Source organism: Mobula hypostoma, chromosome 20 (genome assembly GCF_963921235.1).
Source record: "Mobula hypostoma chromosome 20, sMobHyp1.1, whole genome shotgun sequence".
Lineage (NCBI taxonomy): Eukaryota > Metazoa > Chordata > Chondrichthyes > Myliobatiformes > Myliobatidae > Mobula > Mobula hypostoma.
Window position 1 is genome coordinate 22,748,524 of NC_086116.1, and position 20,767 is coordinate 22,769,290.

Below are 20,767 nucleotides of genomic sequence, written 5' to 3' on the forward strand. Positions count from 1 at the left end.
AGTATCTTCCACAATGAAGTCTGATACAAAATATATCAGAACCAGAATCAGGTTTAACATCACTGGCATATGTCCTGAAATTTGTTAACTTAACAGCAGCAGCAGCAGCAATACAATGCAATACATAAAAATAGGAAAAACAGAATTAGATTTTTAAAAATATATATATATACACACATACTTAAGTAAATAGTACAAAAATAGAAATAATAAATTAGTGAGGTTGTGTTCATGGGTTCAATGTCCATCCAGAAAATGGATGGCAGAAGGGAAAAAGCTGTCCCTGATTTGTTGGGTGTGTGCACTCATGCTTCAGTATCTTCTTCCTGATAGAAGCAATGAGAACAAGGCATGATGGGAGTCCTTAATGATGGACTCTGCCTTTTTGAAGATGTCCTGGATATTACAGAGGCTAGTGTCCAAGATGGAGCTAAGTTCACAACTCTCTGCAGCTTACTTCAATCCTGTGCCGTAGCCCCCCTCTACATATCATGGTAATGCAGCCAGTTAGAATGCTCTCCACGCTAGATCTGTAGAAAATGGCAAGTGTTCTTGGTGACGTATCAAATCTCCTCAAGCTCCTAACGAAAAATAGTCACTATCTGGCATCTCCAGCGGGATCCCACCACCAAGCACATCTTTCCCTCCCCCAACTTTCCGCTTTCCACAGGGATCGCTTCCTACAAAACCCCCATATCTATTCATCCCTCCCCACTAACCCCCATATCTATTCATCCCTCCCCACTGACCTGCATTCTGAGATCAGTGCAAACAAAACGTGCTACACCTGCCCCTACACCTCCTTCCTCACAACCATTCAGGAACCCAAACAGTCCTTCCAGGTGAGGCAACACTTCACCTGCGAACCTGTTGGGGTCACCTACTGTATCCAGTGCTCCCAGTGTGGCCCTCTTGTATATCAGTGAGACCCGACATAGATTGGGAGACCACTTCACCGAGCACCTACACTCCATCCGTCAGAAAAAGCGGGATCTCACGGAGGCCACCCACTTCAATTCTAAACCCCATTCCCATTCCGACATGTCACTCTGTGGCCTCCTCTTCTGCCTCAATTAAGCCACACTCAGTTTGGAGGAGCCAACACCTATATTCTGTCAATAGCCTCCAACCTGATGGTATGAACTTCAATTTCTCAAACTTCCGGTAATTGACCACCTCCCCGCCATCACTTCACCATTCCCATTCCTGTTCCCATTTCCATCTCATCTCCTTACCTGCCCATCACCTCCCTCTGCTGCTCCTCTCCTTCCCTTTTTTCCATGGTCTTCTACCCTCTCCTATAAGAATCCCCCTTCTCCAGCCCTTTATCTCTTTCACCAATCAACTTCCCAGCTCTTTACTTCGCCACTCCCCCTCTCCCAGATTTCATCTATCACCTACCATTTTGTACTTCTCCTTCCTCTCCCCTCACTTTCTTGCTCTAGCTTCTCATCTTTTTTTTTCCCTAGTGCTGGATGAAGGGTCTCGGCCCAAAATGTCAACTGTTTATTTTTTTCCATAGATGTTGCCTCGCCTGCTGAGTTCCTCCAGCATTTTGTGTGTGTAGCTTGGATTTCCAGCATCTGCAAATTTCCTCATCTTTATAGCCACTGCTCTGCCATCTTTGTAGCTGCATGAACATGCTGGGTTCAGGTTAGATCATCAGAGACACAGACACCCACGAACTTGAAACTGCTCACTTTTTCCATGTCTGGTCCCTCTATGAGAACTGGTGTGTGTTCCCTCATCTTACCCTTTCTGAAAACCACAATCTGTTCTTAGGTCTTACTGACATTGAGTGCAAGGTTGTTGCTGTGACAACACTCAACTAGCTGATATATCTCACTCCTGCATGCCCTCTCATCATTATCTGAAATTCTGCCAACATTGGTTGCATCATCAGCAAAATTTATAGACGGCATTTGAGCTGTGCCTCACCCACACAATCATGAATGTTGAGAGAGTAGAGCAGTGGCTAAGCACACATCCCTGAGATGCACCAGAGTTGATTGTCAGTGAGGTGGAGATGTTATTTCCAATCCACACAGATTGTGGTCCTCTGGTTAGGAAGTCAAGGATCCAGTTACAGAGGAAGGTACAGAAGTAGAGGTTCTGGAGCTTTTAGATCAGAACTGTAGGAATGATTGTGTTAAATGCTGAGCTGCCGTCAATAAACAGCATCCTGGCATAGGTATTAATATTTTCCAGGTATCAAGGCCACCTGAAGAGCCAGTGAGATCACATCCACAGTAGACATACAATGCCTTTGAACACTCACGCCAGTTGGTTGGCACAGGTTTTCAGAGCTGTACCAGATACTCCATCAAGACATGTTGAACTTGTTAAGTTTGTCTGCCATTTCTTTATCCCCCATTATTACCTCTCCAGTGTCATTTTCCAGTAGTGTGATATATACTCCTGCCTCTCTTTTACTTTTTATATCTGGAAAAAAACTTTTGGTATCCTCTTTTATATTACTGGCAAGCTTCCCTTCATTTTTGTCATACCTCTCCATATGGCTTTTTAGCTGCCTTCTGTTTTTCTTTAAAAGCTTCCCAATCATCTAACTTCCCACTAATTTTTGCTATGTTATATGCCCTCTCTTTTGCGTTTATGCTGTCTTTGATTTCCTTTGCCAGCCACAGTTACATTATCCTGCCTTTAGAATACTTCCTCATCTTTGGGATGTATTTATCTTGCATTTTCTAAATTACTTGCAGAAACTTCAGCCATTGCTGTTCTGTCATCATTCCTGGTAGTGTCCCTTCCAAACAACTTTGGCCAGCACCTCTCTCATGCATATTTAATTCACTGTACTTCACTGTAATACTGATGTGTTATTTTTATCTTTCCCCTCACAAATTGCAGGGTGAATTCTTTCACATTATGATCACTGTCTCCTAAGGGTTCTTTTACCTTAAGGCTCCCTAATCAAGTCTGGTTCATAACACAATACCCAATCCAGAATTAACTTTCCTCTAGTGAGGTCAACCACAAGCTGTTCTAAAAAGCCATCTTATGGGCATATTACAAATTTCCCTTCTTGGATTCCAGCTGCAACCAGATTTTTCCAATCCCCCATGACCATTATAACATTGCCTTGATTGCCTTTTCTATCTCCCATTGTAATTTACATCCCACATCCTAGCTACTGTTCAGAGGCCTGTAAATAATTCCCATTAGGGTCTTTTTACCTTTGCAGTTTCTTAACTCTACCCACAAGGATTCTACATCTTCCGATCCTATGTCACTGCTTTCTAAAGATTTGATTTCAGTTTTTACCAACAGAGACACCCAACCCCTTTGCCTATCTGCCTGTCCTTTCCATACAATGTGTATCCTCGGATGTTAAGCTCCCAGCTATGATCTTCTTTCAGCCATGACTCAGTGATGCCCACAACATCATACTTGCCAATCTCTAACTGAGCTACAAGACCTTATTTTGTATACTGCATGCATTCAAATATAACGTCTTCATACCTTCTACTTGTCACCCTTTTCAATTTAGTCCCCATGCTGCACTTCAATTCATCCCTGTTGGCAGCCATCGATCCCAGGGGATCATGGGTTTGCACCTCTGGTGGACTATGTCCTCTCCAGGGTGCAAGCCTGGGCAGGAAGATTTGAAGAACTGGCTGTTGCCCATGCAGCGGGTTCCCCCTCTCCACGTCACTGATGTAGGCCAAGGGAAGGGCAAGCACCGATACAGCTTGGCACTAGTGTCGTCGCAGAGGTTGCCAGAGTGAAGTTGTAAACAACATCAAACTCTCTTAGGAACCCTGGCTCCAGATTTCTTCCTCAGGGTTTACTCCCAAAGCCTTTCCCATGGGTAGGTATGGCCACAAGGCAACGGAAGTTTAAAATCAGAATTTTCCTTCTCCTAGGTGGGCTGCCATCCAAGGCTGATGAGGCCCACCTGCCCGACAACTCATTCCACTGACTCCAATTTTGCTTTATGCTCTGCCTGTTGTTCCTCACAATCACACTACACGATGCATTAGCTTGTAAATCCCTAACTCTTATTCAAACACTCTCAGCAAGAAATAACATGACTGGGAGTAGCAATCTAAATATGCCATCAGAAAAAGAAACTTGGAGGTTCCAGTATCATTGAACATATTTTTTACATTGGAGGATAACCAAAGGAAAATAATAGGATAACATTGAGTTTGTGTACACATTTAAAAAGGATAAAAATGCTGCAAATCATTAACACACGAGATTCTGCAGATGCTGGGAATCCAGACTAACACAGAGAAAATGCTGGAGGAACTCAGCAGGTCAGGCAGCATCCACAGAAAGGAATAAGCAATCAACATTTTGGACCAAGATCCTTCTTCAGGACTTAAAAGGAAGGGAGAAGAAGCAACAATAAGAAGGTGAAGGGAAGGGAACGCAGAACAAGCTAGAAGATGATAGGCAAGCCAGGTGGGTAGGGGAGGGGGAGATGAACTGAAAAGCTGAGAGTTTTTAGGTGGAAAGGACTGAAGAAGAAGGAACCTGATAGAAGAGGAGAGTGATCCATGGGAGAACGGAAAGGAAGAGGGGCACCAGGTGACATGATGGGTAGGTGTGAAGAGCAAAGGTAAGAGGGAAGCTATTGCGGGGAATGGAAGAAAAGGGAAGGGAGAGAGGGAGAATTTACCGGTTGGAGACTACCCAGATGAGATATTGCTCCTCCATCCTGAAAGTAGCCTCATTGTGGCAGTTGTGGATATATCAACAATTTGGAATATCAGAATGTGAGTAGAGATTGGTATTAAAATGGTTGGAGATCCTCCCCTTTGTGATGGAGCAAAGGTGCTCGACAATGCAGTCCCCCAACCTAAGTTAACGTTGAGGAGGCTACATTGGGAGCACGGACACTGGTGACAGCACCAAAAGATTTGCAGAAGTGTTACTTCATCTGGAAGAACTATTTGGGGCCCTGGATGGAGCTGAGGGAGGAGGTGATTGGGCAGCTGTAGCATTTCTGTCGTTTGCCGGGATAAGTGCTAAGTGTGAGATTAGTGGGGAGGGCTGAATGGACAAGGGAATTACAGAGAGAGCAATCCTTGCAAAAAGCGGAGAGTTGGGGGGGGGCGTGGTTTGCAGGAGGGATGTAAAGATGTGTTTGGTGGTTGGACCCTGTTGAAGATTACAGAAATTGCAGAGAATAGTGCGTTGGATGCAGAGACTCATGGAGTGGTAGATAATTCTACAAAGCAATTTTTTTAACTGACCATGATCTATTTGATGTTTTTACAATAATACATTTTTCATTTTCACATGAAGCATAATAGTACAACAGTTTCTAATATATTTGCTGACTGATTAAAAACAAATTGCCTTAGAAATTCTATTGCATAATGCTGCATTTGTCAGTATAATGAGATTGGGAATGGACCATCTGGAGTAAAGAATGACCATAACTATTTCTGAGTCAGTTCGCATCATTTGGAAAATGTGTTTTGCCACTTCTTGGAGTGATTCACCCTTGTCCATCTGATACAAATTCCAAATCACTTGCACTCAGGATGACATCATTACTCATGGAACTTTGTTTATGGAACACATGGGGAGAAACAGCACCAAAGGTATTCTAGGAATGGTCATGATCTTCTCTCTCTCTCATCAACTAGCTTTAATAACACTATGCTGAATTAGAAATCCGGCAGACATCCGTATTTACCTTTGGTCCTATCACCTGTACTCTTCACCCTATCTCAATCACCAATCTCACTCCTGATACCCAATGACCTAGAAGCTCCCAACTTCCTCATGTTCAACAACCCTGGAAAATCCCACTCTCTAACTTCGCCTTTCTAAGAACACCTTTCTCCGTCTGAATGTATGGTTTGACCAGGCTACTGATCCAGCCATTCTCTGAGATCCCTGATGGAGGCCTCAATCCAACCCCTTCCTTCTCACCAACTAACAGATCGCTAACCTGATCTTAGACCCAAAATCCTGTCCCTTTTTCACTGCCATCAACGTTTCCCCACTACAGTCACTCAGGTACCTGACCTCCAGCCCTAATTCTTTGTCTCCAGCTACTGACCCTTCCTCTAACCTGCCCTCAAGTTGACCCCAAACACCTAGACCATAGTCCTTGGAGCAGATATTCCATTATAATAAAAACTCAACACGCTTTCAAGTAGCACCATGCGCCTCGAAGCTTAGTTGCTGGTGAGAAGAGCTACGGGTAAACCCAAACTGAAATGGCATACACCACATAGAAACACCATCTTGTATATATGCACTGCAATTTCTATATACTTGTTTCCTGCGAATGGTGTGAGTAATCATTGGTTTCATCTCAGCCTGGGTGACAAGCTTGGAAAGAATAAAAGTTGACTTATAGATATCGTTTATGAAAATAAAAAAAGTGAACCTGTGCCTCTCGAGTGAAATTGACAAAGATGACTTTCAGAGAAAAGAACTACCCTTGGTGCAGTACAACTATAGTTATTTATCATTGGAAAATCTAAGGAAGACAAAAGGAAAACATATCATTGTTGGAACAACTCCTAACATTGGAATTGTTAAGCATTTTCAAACATATTTAGCAACTTGCTTGGATGGAGATCTACCACCACTAGGGGCAGCAAAGAGCCATGAATCACATCCTTAGTTTTCTTGATACTGCAACATCAGAGTAGACATATTCCTCCTTCTGCTAAATAAGCATGTGATATTACAGTTATATGCACTTGAATCTCATGATGAATTTGATTCAGCTAGAATAATTTGGCAGTTACCTAAAATGTCTCAACTATATTCCCCAGAGAAATGATCTGGGACAAACTGTTCATGATTTAAATGAGAAACAGCAAAGGAAATGAACCAGATTGTAATGGCACAACCGCTGTTACCTAATGAAACTCATCCAATGAGGAACTAATACTATGATCGCTCAGTGAGTTCTGGGATAATCGGTTTTACAGTAAGTGTTCCCATAGCTCCAAATCTGAAAGTATTCAGATTTATTCCCCAATTAAAACTGTTGGCACAGTTGCACATGTCCTGTCAGCAAGCACCTACCTTTCAATTGTAATTTCATTCCCACCTTTAGTTCTTTATTCTATTTAAGTAGATAATAACTCTGTCTTTTCTTTTTTTTATTTTTAACTAATTAAAAACCCTTTGTATTACAGGGAAGATGCTAACGTGGATAGAAGATTGGCTGACTGGCAGGAGGCAAAGAATGGGAATAAAGGGGCTTATTCTGATTGGCTGGCAGTGACTAGTGGTGTTCTGCAGGGGACTGTGTTGGGACAGCTTCTTTTCACATTAAGCAGTACAGTGCAAAAGTCTTCGGTGCATATATATATATATATAGCTAGGGTACCTGAGACCTTAGCACAGTTTATAGTTATTTTATGTATTGTACTATAATGCTGCAAAAAAAAAACAAATTTCATGACATATATGAGTGATGATAAACCTGATTTTGATATAGATCTCTAATGTGGACCGAGAGTGGGAAGTGGGGCAGGGAGAGCTGAATCATAGTTGGGAGAAGGGGAAGGAAGAGGGAGGGAGCAGAAAGAACCAGAAAGACTAAACCCTGAATTATAATCCAATTAGTTGATATACTTGCATTCTAACCTTCAGTGTATCATTGATCCCTTTGAAGAGTGGTCTGTTATGTTTTTCTATTCTCTTGACAAAGGCAGACAGGTTTACAGTTGACCATATTATAACAGCTGGGCTTCCTACACTTTCTGTGACCAATTTATCTAAAATTATTACGGCAAGCCGAAACAACCAACACCTATTGGGTAGCTGACAATCAATCTCAGGCTGACTTTCACTAATCGATCATTGTGCCAATTCAACATCTTGAATGTTCTATGAGTAAGCAATGTAAATCAAGGGTTCCCAATCTCTTTTTATGCTCTGGACCAATACCATTCCTCCTAAAGGACCACAACCTTGTCATAGTTTGGAGGTTTGCGTGTCTCAATGACCCAAAGACCTACGTTGACTGGAGTCAGGGCTTTATGCTTTGGCTCTTGGTAAGATCACCCATGACAAACAGGTCAAAGAGTTGAGGCCAGACTCAGAGTGATTTGCCAGTCCTCCAGGTTCTGGGGCGGGGTTAACAACCCTGACAGGTAAAACAACATTTTTTATGGAAACAGCAATGAAGAATACTTGTACAACTGAGTGCAATGGTATTCCTGAGTCTCCACCCAGGCCTGGTAAGACTGACAGTAGTGAAAACCGAGAGAAAGCTACAGACCTGATAAGGGAAGGTTCTCACTGCCGCCCTAAATGCCATAGTGTAACAGTAGCACATAAATACCAATACCATCAAGTAAGGGGTCTGTGAACCCAGTTTGGGAACCCCTGATTTAAATATTCATGCTTTGGGATGTACAGTTGAGTTTTGAGATTTGTAGTTGTGTGGTTTTACTGAATAAAGAAGTATCTCGAGTTCTGGCTTTGTCCTGTCTTCTGGCTTTGGGTCTCATCAGCAGTTATAGGTGAGTGAACACAACAAAAATATTGACTTGTGATATATCCAGCACAGTTCCACACACCCATTTCACTCTTCCCCCAGACATCCTTCATTCCCAAGTGTAGATTTTGACCTTTGATTATCTCTGCATCACTGGAACCAGTTTCACTTTGTATATCAAAATCTGTTGCATAAAGAGCAAGCGAGTATGTGTGTGTGTGTGTGTGTTATTTCACTTAGCTTTGCAGCATAATTTGTTTGAAAGATATATAGACTTGCTAAGATTTTCTTTTTACTACATTTGAATAGTACATTACATTAGTGCTTGAAAGTATAAACCAGAGAATCAAGATTGTTAATTTCCACTTTTGTCAAATTAAAAATGTTACGCATTACCAGATCCAGAGTGCAATTCTTACATTCAGCTTATTGTGCAAAAGTGATTTGCATGTCACTTGGATTTAGAAACAAGTATGTATTTCAAGATAAAATTATTTATAAAACAGAATGTTTCTCCATGGTCAGTACTTTTCTGCAGCTCAGAATAGAATCATCAATTTAATGAACAGCCTTAGTGAGGTAGGAATACTTTAATGGAGCACTGCCTTTGTGAAAAAAATAATTGGCAAACTCTTTTTGGTTCACAAACATGTATCACCGTGATTTTATTATGACAAAAATGGCTTGTGGTTTCCTGTGTCTCAAAATGGAAAGTGATTTTCATGCTACCTTAACATGAAAGTGCAGTCAGCTCTCATTATAAGAGGCTCAATGGCAGCCGGCCAAAAAAAATTATGTCCTAGAAAATGTTAGTATTTGCAGTGTCTGCACTTCAGTATAAAAACATTACTACAGACCAATATTCACAGGGACTGTTTAACACTATCATGCACGCTAGTATTTAATACAAATTCATTGCTTTCATTGACGAAAAGACACTTGCAACGAAGGAGGTCATTTCAATGCACTAATTCTTTGCTGGAACAGAGAAAATTTTTTCTGTTTTAAAATATTTATAAAATTTTCACTTGACAAATGCAAAGCTCCTTCACCAATGTCCATGCTTTATGCTCCAAAAACCTTTTCAGACTTCTATTTAGCTCAGATTTTAAACCAATGATGCCTCATCACCAAGAAGTTCTCAAGCACAATGTTTTTGAAGCAACGCCTCAACACTTTTAACAGAGCTACTCTACGCATGTGTGTTAATGAGGAGGCTGTAGGTTTGCAGAATGTAGTCATTCAGCATGACATCAAAATGTATCAAGTGCACAGTACGCCAACATGCTCTCTGGGCTCACTACCAGCTACGGCCTCAAACACTGAAGGTCATTACCATGGTGTTCCATCACTTCTCATCATCCTTAGTGATGTTCTCTGCCTTCCTTGCTAATTATACATCATCTCTTGGATCTCAAACCAACACCAACCCTCCCAAACCCTAAACCCACCCACAGCTTCCAACCTAATTATCACTCAGCCACCACCGCACCCCCACCCCTATCACCACAACCCTGGCATGTCGAATAAGCAGCCTCCCTACACTTCCTCATTACTAGGACACCAATCACCACTCTGACCCCCTGCTCCCCCAGTCATCACACACAGGGCTACTAATGATGGGTAGTTAAGCCTGTCAAGCCCACCTTTCTTGCAATAATAAAAAAGATGATTTCCTTCTCCCAAGCCAAAAAACCTGCCCAATCAACACTTTGCTCCTTGCCATCACTCATCACTGACTCCCCCAGGCATCAACAGCTATGCCCATCATCACTTTACAACCATCCCCTTTCTCCACTGACCTATCATCAACATCTCTGAACCGCCATTCCAGCCTTCCAATCAATAAGGCAAGGTGACTTGCCAACATTTATACTCAGTGCACCATCCAATGAAAGCAAGCATGCCATACGCCTTCTCTACGACCCTATCCACTTGTGTTGTCATTTTTAGGGAGTTATGGACTTGCACCCCAGACTCCCCTGCACATCAGTACTCCTAAGAGTTCGTCCATTTACTGTGCACTTTCCTCTTACATTTTTCTCACAAATTGCAACACTTGACTCTTGTCCAATTTAAGCTCCATTTGTCCAGCTGTATATTAAACTAAACTATATCCTGCTGTATCTATGACAGCCTTCCTCACAATCCACAACTCCACAAAGTTCTGTGCCATCTGCAACTCTACTAAACACCTGCATTTCAACCAGGTCATTTACAGTGTATATCTCAGAAACAGAGGTCCTAGCGTTGATCCTGGCAGAACACCACTGGTCACAGTCTGCCAGTCAAAGTAACACCCCTCCATCACTACACTCTCTCTTCCATGGCCAAGCTAATTTTGAATTCAACTGATCAAATGTCAATGGATTCCATGTATCTTGATCTTCTGGACTGACAAACCATGATGGACCTTGTCAACTGTTTTACTGACCTTCACATAGACAACATCCATTGCCCCACCCTCATTGATCATCTTCACCTGCCCTGCCCTCAATCATATTTCTCATCACAAAAAAATCAATCAAGTTTGTTGGACATAACATTCCGCACACAAACCCATGCTTATTATCCCTAACAGGTGCATTCTAGGTGGAGGTGGCTTGGTAAAGCCCCAACCTTATAAGGCACACACACATTTCAGCAACATAGTTTACTCCAATATTTTTGTCCTGAGAGCTCGTAATTCATCCATTTTGCAACATTTTATTTTATACTACATCTTTTCAATTTTCTAGCAAATCTATTGTTAAACAACTTGCTAATCACTTACAGGAAATCATCACAAATTATATCTGTTGTTATATGATGGTGAGAGACTGAAGTCAGTGGATATAGAAGTGTTTTGTTCAACAAAAATGAACAGAAGGCATCATATTGAGACCCTTTAGGAGGAAGAGGCCTGTTCGACCCAATATTATGACATTTTATATGTATCTACAATGCTTCCTTTGAATTACACATAATTTTCACACCTCCTTTTTCGCACCTACACTCCAGACACCCAAAATGAATGCTAATTAGCATTGTCTTGTTTTTCAATTAACTGTTGTCCACAGCTTCAGGAAGTTATTGTCCAAGGATGCATTTTAAATTTAATCTACAATCCACATTCAGGTCTAAAGATTGGTTGCTGAAGTTGATGTTTGCTATATACCCTAATTCCAGAATATGCCCTACCATATCTAATGCAGGGGTCCCCAACCTTTTCTGCACCACGGACCGGTTTAATATTAACAACATTCTTGCGGACTGGCTGACCGGGGATGGGGGGGTGTGGAGTTAGGGTTGCCAACAGACCAAGAGTAGCAGTCAAATACGGGACACTTGTGTTTATGTGTTTATCCTGAAAAGACCACCATGACCATGAAGCCTTGCGCGGGCACCTGTGTGCGCATGCGTGTACCTGTCGATTTTTCTCTACAAATCATTTTTGGCGATCCTGTTCATGAAACTACATTGTACATACATTATTTCTACTTTATATAGGCTGTGTATTTATCATATCATTCCCGCTTTTACTATATGTTAGTGTTATTTTAGATTTTATGTGTTATTTGGTATGATTTGGTAGGTTATTTTTTGAATCTGGGAACGCTCAAAAATTTTTCCCATATAAATTACTGGTAATTGCTTCTTTGCTTTACGCCATTTCGTGATCCAATTTATCCATTCTAATGTGCATTTGTAAGAATTAACCACTGAAGTCATACTTATCAAGTTTGTGGTATGGAGTATACAGTCTCTTTTTAATGATCTCTCCTTGTAACATTGACAGAGGGTGAGGATTAGAACTCCCAAGGGAACTATGTTGCCCTAACTTCACTCTGTAAGAATGAGATTTTGCTGAAGTTCGTAGTACTTTACTAGCATGACATCAAAGTAGATCTAAGTAAAAATGTAACAGAATATTCTCTGGGGAATTATCAAATTTAAAAATATAATTATTGCACATAATTATATGTCTGTACAAATAATGTTCAATGGCAGTATAAACCAGAGGACACAATTCTAAAAGACATACAGAGAGAGATCCTCTTGTTGAAAAAGACAGGGGAATTTGAGAAAACAGTTTTTTAAAAAATCACACAAGGTCTTGGATTATACCAGAGCCAGGGAATTATCGATACAAGTTATTGTTTCAACAACAACTGGACTATTGTGTCTAGTTCTGTACATCATGACTTATGAAAGATGTCAAGGCCTTGGAAGGGATCGAAGAGATTTACTAGTATTAGTCCAGGGATATATGGATTTAGTTAGAAGACTGCTGTTGTCCTTGGAATATAGAAGGTTCAAGGAAAATTATGGAAGCAATTAAAATCTTGAGAGGGAAAACACAGAATAATAGAGCTTCCACTGGCAGAAGAGCCAAGGATAAGGGGTAAAAAAATGAAGCAGATGAGCAAAGAACCAGAACTGACGTGAGGAATATCATTTATACAGCAACTGGTTATAGCTTAGAACACACTAGCTCAGGGAGTTACAGAGGCACATTCAATTCTGACATTCAAACGGAAGCTCAATAAGTGCTTGAAAGGAAAATAAACAGGACTATTGAAAGGGGTCAGGGAGTCACACATACTGTGATCATATAGAGCTGGAAGGGGCTCAATGGGCAACATTTACTCCTTCCAAGCCATAACGCTACGGTGATTTTGGTCTAACATAGCGAACTGTATGTACCCCAAAGATAACAAAGCATGCATGTTATTGCCAATTACCTAATTCGACAGTTTTCTGCTCTCATCTTTTAGGGAACACGGGCACACTCTCATGCTGATGCCTCATGTCATAACGAATGTTTCGCTCAAAAACCACAAACATATACAGTACCTATCTCCCATTCTTACTGACCCAATCAGTCAAGTATGTCATTCATGACATGTCATGTTATTCAAAAGCAGTTCTATTGTTCTCAGCTCCATTTAGCAGATGATTTTAAACTCTGCAATTAGTTTATAAGCAGAGAATATAAGATTTGGTGGGGGTTTATCCATGTTGAAGACTGATACAGACCAGTCATCACTCAGAAACAAGACTCTTACGATTTGACCAATCCAAGGCCACATGCCCAGTTCTTTATCATTATGTGTGTACATTGGCAAATGGCCTGCTGGATAAATTCTGCAGGATGTGCAAGTAGGTTTCAAAATATTCTCATAACTTACATAAATAGAATCTGACCTCAAGATTATTAGATAGGACCTCACAGTCTATCCACCTACAAGACACTATTCAAGGGTGTACGGAGTCTGTCTAGCTTATACTCAACCCACACCCTACTTATTCACCCCCTCCATCAATAATTGACCCTGGCTGCACAATAAGGACCTCCTAAAATGCACTGCAGCAACTCACCAATGCTACTTTGACAGCAGCTCTCAAAGTTACTACAGCCTCTGTCTCCTAGAACGACAGCCCGATATGTCCTGACTTGGAATCACCGGCTGTTACTTCATTTTTGGTGATAATGAAGAATGCAGTGTATCTACGCCTTCCAGTTAGCAAACCAGAAGCTAAGGGGTTGGGAGGGATAAGAATTAGGGGTTTATGGCAAGACCTGTGGGATAATGGGCATTAGGGGAGACAGTTTTACAAAATATATAAAACTGATGGCGTATGGGAGAGGGGGCAGAACAAGAAGGGAAGGAATTATATTAGAATTAGGCATACAATGCTTATAGTTTATTGGAAAACATCACTCTGGGTTGTTACATTATGAAACAGCTAAACACATTCTATTACAATGTGAAGCATATAAGAGTGAGAGAACTCAAATGCAGGCTACATTACAAACTTTGGAGGTTGATAGGTTTCATTTAAAAAAACTTAAGTTATGTGAGTGACTTTAATTTAATACACAGGATCGACATTCATTACTTAGAATCCATAGGGCTTTTTTGGTGTAATTTAGCTTTCATTTGAAAAGAGAAGTAGTAAAGTTTTTTCCCCCAATTCTCTACTCCACACTCCAGTGCAGTTGGTGGCAGTAATGCACCTTTAAGTTGGACTGACCATCACCTTTAAAAGTCAAAAGGAGAGAAGAAGGAAGCACAGCAACACCTGTACTTTCTTAGTTGTTTGTAAAGTTTCTGCATGTCATCTAAAACTTTGACAAACTTCTATAGATGTGCAATGCAGAGTGTATTGACTGGTTGCATCACGGCCTGGTATGGAAATACCAACTGAAATGCCTTCAAAAAGTAGTGGATACGGCTCAGTCCATCACAGGTAAAGCACTCTTCACCATCTACTTGGAGTGCTGTCACAGGAAAGCAGCATCCATAGCAAGGACCCCCACCATCTAGGCCATGCTCTCTTCTTATTGCTGTCAATAGGAAGAAGAGCCTCAGGAGCCTCAGGGCCCATACCACCAGCTTCAGGAATAATTATGATCCTTCAAACATCAGGCTCTTAAACCATAGGGGATAACTTCGCTCACTCCTGAACATTACTGAACTGTTCCCACAATCTATGGACTCACGTCAAAGGTTTCAAAGGTACATTTAATGTCAGAAAAATGTATACAATATACATCCTGAAATGCTTTTTCATCGCAAACACCCACAAAAACAGAGGAGTGCCCCCCCCCAAGGACTGAACTATAGTTAAATGTTAGGACCCCAAAGTACCCCCCCCAGCTCCCCTCCCTCCCGCGTGTAAGCAGCAGCAAGCAATGATTCCCCCCCCCCTTCACCTCACCAGCAAAAAAGAAGCAGCGGCACCCACCATCAAGCACTCAAACGTGCAGCGAAGCAACAGCAAAGATATAGACTTGCAGTACCCCAAAAACTACTTGTTCACCCGGTATTTGACATAGTACAGGCTCTCTCTCTCCCTAATAAAGGAAAAAGAGGTGCCTCCGTTTCATCTCATTTTCTTGATATTCATTACTTACTTATTTCTTATTATTATTATTATTTTTCTTTCTTTTTGTTTTTGCACAGTTTGCAGTCTTTTGCACAGTGTTTTATTTTGTCCGTCCTATTGACTGCAGTCTTTCATTGACTCTATTGTGTTTCTTGGATTTTCTGAGTACGTTCGCAAGAAAATGAATCTCGGGGTTGGAATACGGTGACATATATCTACTTTGATAATCAATTTACTTTGAACTTTGAGTAAATACCTTTCACTCCATATTAAAACAGCATTATAAGAGCATCCTTACCCAGCAGACTGTAACTGCACCTGAAGGCGATTTGCTCTTCTGATAAGCAACTGGGAATGAGGAATAAATGTAGGTCATGCCAATTACACCACTTTCATAAACGAGAGAAGAAATTGAACATGTTTATTTGTACATAATGAAGGAATGGTGTATAAATCTAATTCTGCAATATTAACTTGGAGACATGAGTTCAAATCCCATCATTGGGATTGATGATGTGAATTTAAATTTATATAATTATCTGGAATAAAACAGTAATATCAATAATAGTGACCATGAAAACATCTAAACACAGAACATAGGACATTATAGGATAGTACCGGCTCTTCATCCCACAATTTTGTGCCAACCTTTTAACCTACTCTAATATCAATCCACATTTTCCCTCCTACATAGACCTCATCCGTATGCAATCTCAGATTTTCTCAAATATCCCTAATATATCTGCCTCTACCACCACTCCTACAATGGTACTTCATTCATTCACCACCCTCTGTGTAAAATATTTATCACTAACATCCCCCCCTATACTTCCCTCCAACCACCTTAAAATTATGCTCCCTGTATTAGCCATTTTTGCCCTGAGAAGTTGTCTCTGGCTATCCACTGAAACAATGCTTCTTATCATCTCGTATACCTCTATCAAGTCAGCTCTCATCCTTCCATCCAAAGTGAATCAATTCACACTTCTCCAGTTTGAACTTGATCTGCCACTTCCCAGCCCAGCTCTGCACCCTGTCAATGTCCTGATGTAACCTACGCAAGCTTCTACAATATGCACAACTCAACCAACCTTTGCGTCATCTGTAAACTTACTAACCCACTCTTCCATCTCCTCATAAAAATCACAAAGAGCCCCAAAAGACATCCCTGTGGGAGATTATGTCACTGAACTCCAGGCAGAAAACATTCCATTTACAACCAATATCTGCCTTCTATGGGCAAGCCGATTCTGAATCCACACAGCCAGCTTTCCCTGGATTCCATTCCTCCTAACTTTCCGAATGAGCCTACCAGGGGGAACCTTATCAAACATCTTATTAAAATCCATATACACATATCCACTGCTCTACCTTCATCAATCTGCTTTGTCAAATCCTCAAAGAATTCAATCAGGCTTAGGAAGCATGATCGCAAAGTTCAAAGTTCACAGTAAATTTATTATCAAAGTGTATATATGTCACCATATACCATCTTGAGATTCATTCTCTTGCACCATCCACAGTAGAACAAAATACAATAGAATCAATGAAAATCTACACACAAAGAATGACAACCAATATTCAAAAGAAGACAAATTGCACAAATAAATCATCAATCAATCAATCAATTAATACTAAGGACATGAATTGTAGACTCCTTGAAAGTGAGTCCATAGGTTGCTGAATCAGTTCAGTGTTGAGGTGAATGAATTTATCTATGCTGGTTCAGCAGCCTGCCCTTCACAAAGCCATGCTATCACCAATCAGACTATGCATCTCCAAACGCTAATAAATTCTGTCTCTAAAAATTTTATCAAATAATTTGTTCACACTCATCACTGAAGAAAGACTCACTGGTAGGTATATCTCAGGGTTACTCCTGTTGCCTTTCTTGAACAAAGGAATAACCTTTGCACCTTCAAATCATCTGGTACTACTCCTATGGCCAGTGAGAAATCAAGGATCATCACCAAAGGCACAGCAATCTCTTCCTTTGTATGCTGTAGTAACCTGGAGTATATCCCATTCGGCCCCGGGTTCTCATCTATTCAAACAACAGGAATTCTGCAGATGCTGGAAATTCAAGCAACACACATCAAAGTTGCTGGTGAACGCAGCAGGCCAGGCAGCATCTCTAGGAAGAGGTACAGTCAACGTTTCAGGCCGAGACCCTTCGTCAGAACTCTCATTTATTCCACCATTTTTCCAAAAGTTCCAGCACATGCTTTTCTTAATGTTGACATGTCTGTTTTATCAGTCTGTTTTACAGTGCCCTCACAACTGTGAAGGTCCCTGTCACTGGTGAATATTGAAGAAAAGTATCAATTAAGGACCTCACCTACCTTCTTATTTCCTCTTCTGTCCCTGATCAGCCCTACCCTCACTCTAGTCATCCTACTGTTCTGCACATACGTATAGAATGCAGAGCACAGAACACAGTACAGTACAGCAGGCTATTAGGCCCACAATGTTGTACCAAACCAGCTAAAAAGCAAATCAAAAACATCCAAACACTAATCCCTCTTACCCACACCATGTCCATATCCCTCCATTTTCCTCACATCCATGTGCCTATCCAAACATCTCTTAAAAGCCTCTTATGTAGTTGCTTCTACCACTATACCAGGCAATGCATTCCAGACATCCACGACTTTCTGAGTTAAGAACTTACCCCTCACATCCCCCTTGAACCTACTCCCTCCAATGCCTTTGGGTTTTCTACAGGAAAGGATATTCTGCTGTTTTTCCCTAATCTGTCCTAACTCCATATCTGCAGCAATATAGTTGACTGTAAAATGAAATAGCTTAGTAAGCATTCAGTTCCCAGATATCAAGAATGGATAATAGATGCTGACCAGAAAGGAGCACGACGTTAGAGAACAACTATAAAGTAAAAGAAAAAAAACTGCTGTGTCAGACAAAGGGGGGAAGGCTGAAATATTAGAGTGAGCCCCTGCAGGGAATTGACGTTTGTGTTTTGGTTCCAGATTGCAGCATCTGCAGTCTCTTAGGCCTCCAACAATATCCTGGCTAAAAATAGCTTCAGGAATAGAAAGGAATAATTGATGTGCAAATGAACGAAAATATCAGTGTTTGAATGTAATGAATCTGGCAATAAACAGAATTGTCAATATCAATTTACTCCTATTGTATAATCTAGAGTAGAAAAATATCCTGCTCCGCAGTCTAAGGCTATGTCCACATTACGCCAGATAATTTTGAAAATGAAGCTTTTTCTCTTCATTTTGACCCTCTGTCCACATTGAAACGGTGTTTTCATCCCCCGAAAACGGAGCTTTTCTAAAACACTCTCCAGAGTGTGTAAATTTGAAAACGATTGCAGCACGTTGTAGTGTGGACAGGGTAAACGGAGATATTTTAAAACGCTGTCATGACAACACTACAACAACAATGCTTTTTCTGCTTCTGCCTGGTACTGCGCAAGCACTGCCAGACGGCTGTTATAACACGCAGTCGGTGTGAACGACGTGAGAGTTAAATTGTAAAGTGAGCTTTTTTGACTAGATCCCCTAAATTGATTTGATTGAATCTACCTTTAAAAATATTAATGTCAGAAATACTGTGCAGGTCTGGCGGCAGAAGATTCCACTCTCTTGTTGATCTTGGGTAGAGGACGGCTTCATGCGTGTGTTGTTTACTTTATTGTCTATGTTAATTGCTTGCTTGGAGTTAAACATCTCCACGTTCTCCACTGCTTTGCTGACTTTGTAGTCGTTTGTAACTCACAGAAACAGCTCAAATTCATTGCCTGTCTAAACGAAGAAGTCCAGTCTGCTTTTTCCAGCGCAGGTTTTCTTTGTATTCCTCGAAGACATTGTTGAAAACTTTCTTTCGCTGTTGTTGTTGGTACTCTAGTTTTTGACCAATGGAAATAGCACAACACCGCCACGGAAACGTAAATATTATACTGTTTCCTCTTTGCTTCTTTTCTGTAGCTGTGTCTGCGCATGCCCAGTAGGAGTAGATTCGCCCAAATATCCGTTTTAATGTGGACAGAGATATTTTGAAAAATGCCTAGTGTTGATGTCGGTTGTTTTTACTCGAAACCAGCGTTTTCAAAATTATCCAGTCTAGTGTGGATGTAGCCTAAGAGTAATGCACTGACTCATCTCCTACTTCTGTAAACCTGCCTCATTTCCTAGGCCTGGGAAACTCTGCTGAAGTGGAGAAACAGTTGAAACAGTGGAAAATAAAGTCAAGTCCTAAATGCCACTGTGGCAACACTTGCCAGACAATTTAATTCAAAATCAAGGACTCCCACCCTCTTCCAAACAAAACTTCGTTAGAGCACCACATGGCCAACATTGATATGACCACATCAGATGTCATATCTTAGGTCGTAAAGCTAGACATCATTCTACAGGATTCTACTACCATCATACAACGAGATGTTAGCTTGTGTACAATGTAAATTCATTGTTAATCAATGGACACTTGAGATCTGTACATTTGAATGCAACGTATTCAGTCCTACAGTAACATAACCTTTGCCTGGATATAGCAGGCTGGCCATATTCCCTTACCTCTGCCCATAAGGGAAGGCGAGGCTGCTGGTGATGAAATGGAAGACTGAGGAGTGGGAACCGGACACTGCTTTGCTGGTTCTTCTGCTCCCTTTAGATTCATCTTCTGCACGATATAATCTGTAGATTTGAAAACAGCAACAGACATGACAATCTGCTATTATATTTACCTTTAGTTGATAAAGTTTTATCTTTTTTTTTGAAACACTAAAGGAGGAAGGAGGAAGAATGCAGGTGATCCAGCCAGAATATCAGAATAATCTTATTGCCTTGACACTTCCATCTATTTCATGTCTTAGCATAAACTTTAACTTCCTGGTAGTTTTGGAATCTACAGACTTCTCTTTTTTTTAAAACATTTTTATAGAAAATCTGCCCCCAGTGTGGAATGTGGCCATTCTGGTATCTTATAACTGCATCAACAAAGATTGTGCATTTTTGTCATACTTCACTTTATATAACTCATGCTCCTTACTCATGAGAAGGATCTTTCCACATTTATTCCTCCATTTCAGTGAGTAATGACAATGTTAAGTCACTTTGATCTTGCATTTTATTTAAATGTGGAAAACAAATGACCAAGCAACCATCAAATACATAAGGAATGTATGTCCCCTCTGGTGGTTCCAAAGACTTCTGCACAAAGTCATTATTACGCTCCATCGTAGTACTGAGTGCTACATTGCCCAAGGTAGAATGGTAAATTAAGGTCATCTTGATTTATTGCAATTTTTCTTGAAAGGGTAGCGAAGTTATGCACGGTATGCCGATTGGCATGAACCCCTTGATCGACAAGATTATTAAAATGCTTAAATGGTGATTATTACAATTCTTTTTGTGGAGGTTTGTTGTTTGCTGTGTCTGACATTACAATGACAATTGGAATTCAAAGGAGCTTCTCCGA

General features: G+C 40.8%; 1 protein-coding gene across 14 annotated transcripts in view; it reads right to left on the reverse strand.

Annotated features, from left to right (window-relative positions):
* The window catches only part of anks1b (ankyrin repeat and sterile alpha motif domain containing 1B), an 870,400-nt gene that overhangs the window by 395,685 nt on the left and 453,948 nt on the right, over positions 1-20,767 (reverse strand). For all 14 annotated transcript variants that reach the window (XM_063072533.1, XM_063072513.1, XM_063072522.1 and 11 more), the window contains one exon: positions 19,864-19,983. In XM_063072533.1, coding sequence (XP_062928603.1) covers positions 19,864-19,983 — 120 coding nt within the window. The remainder of the gene's footprint in view (positions 1-19,863; positions 19,984-20,767) is intronic.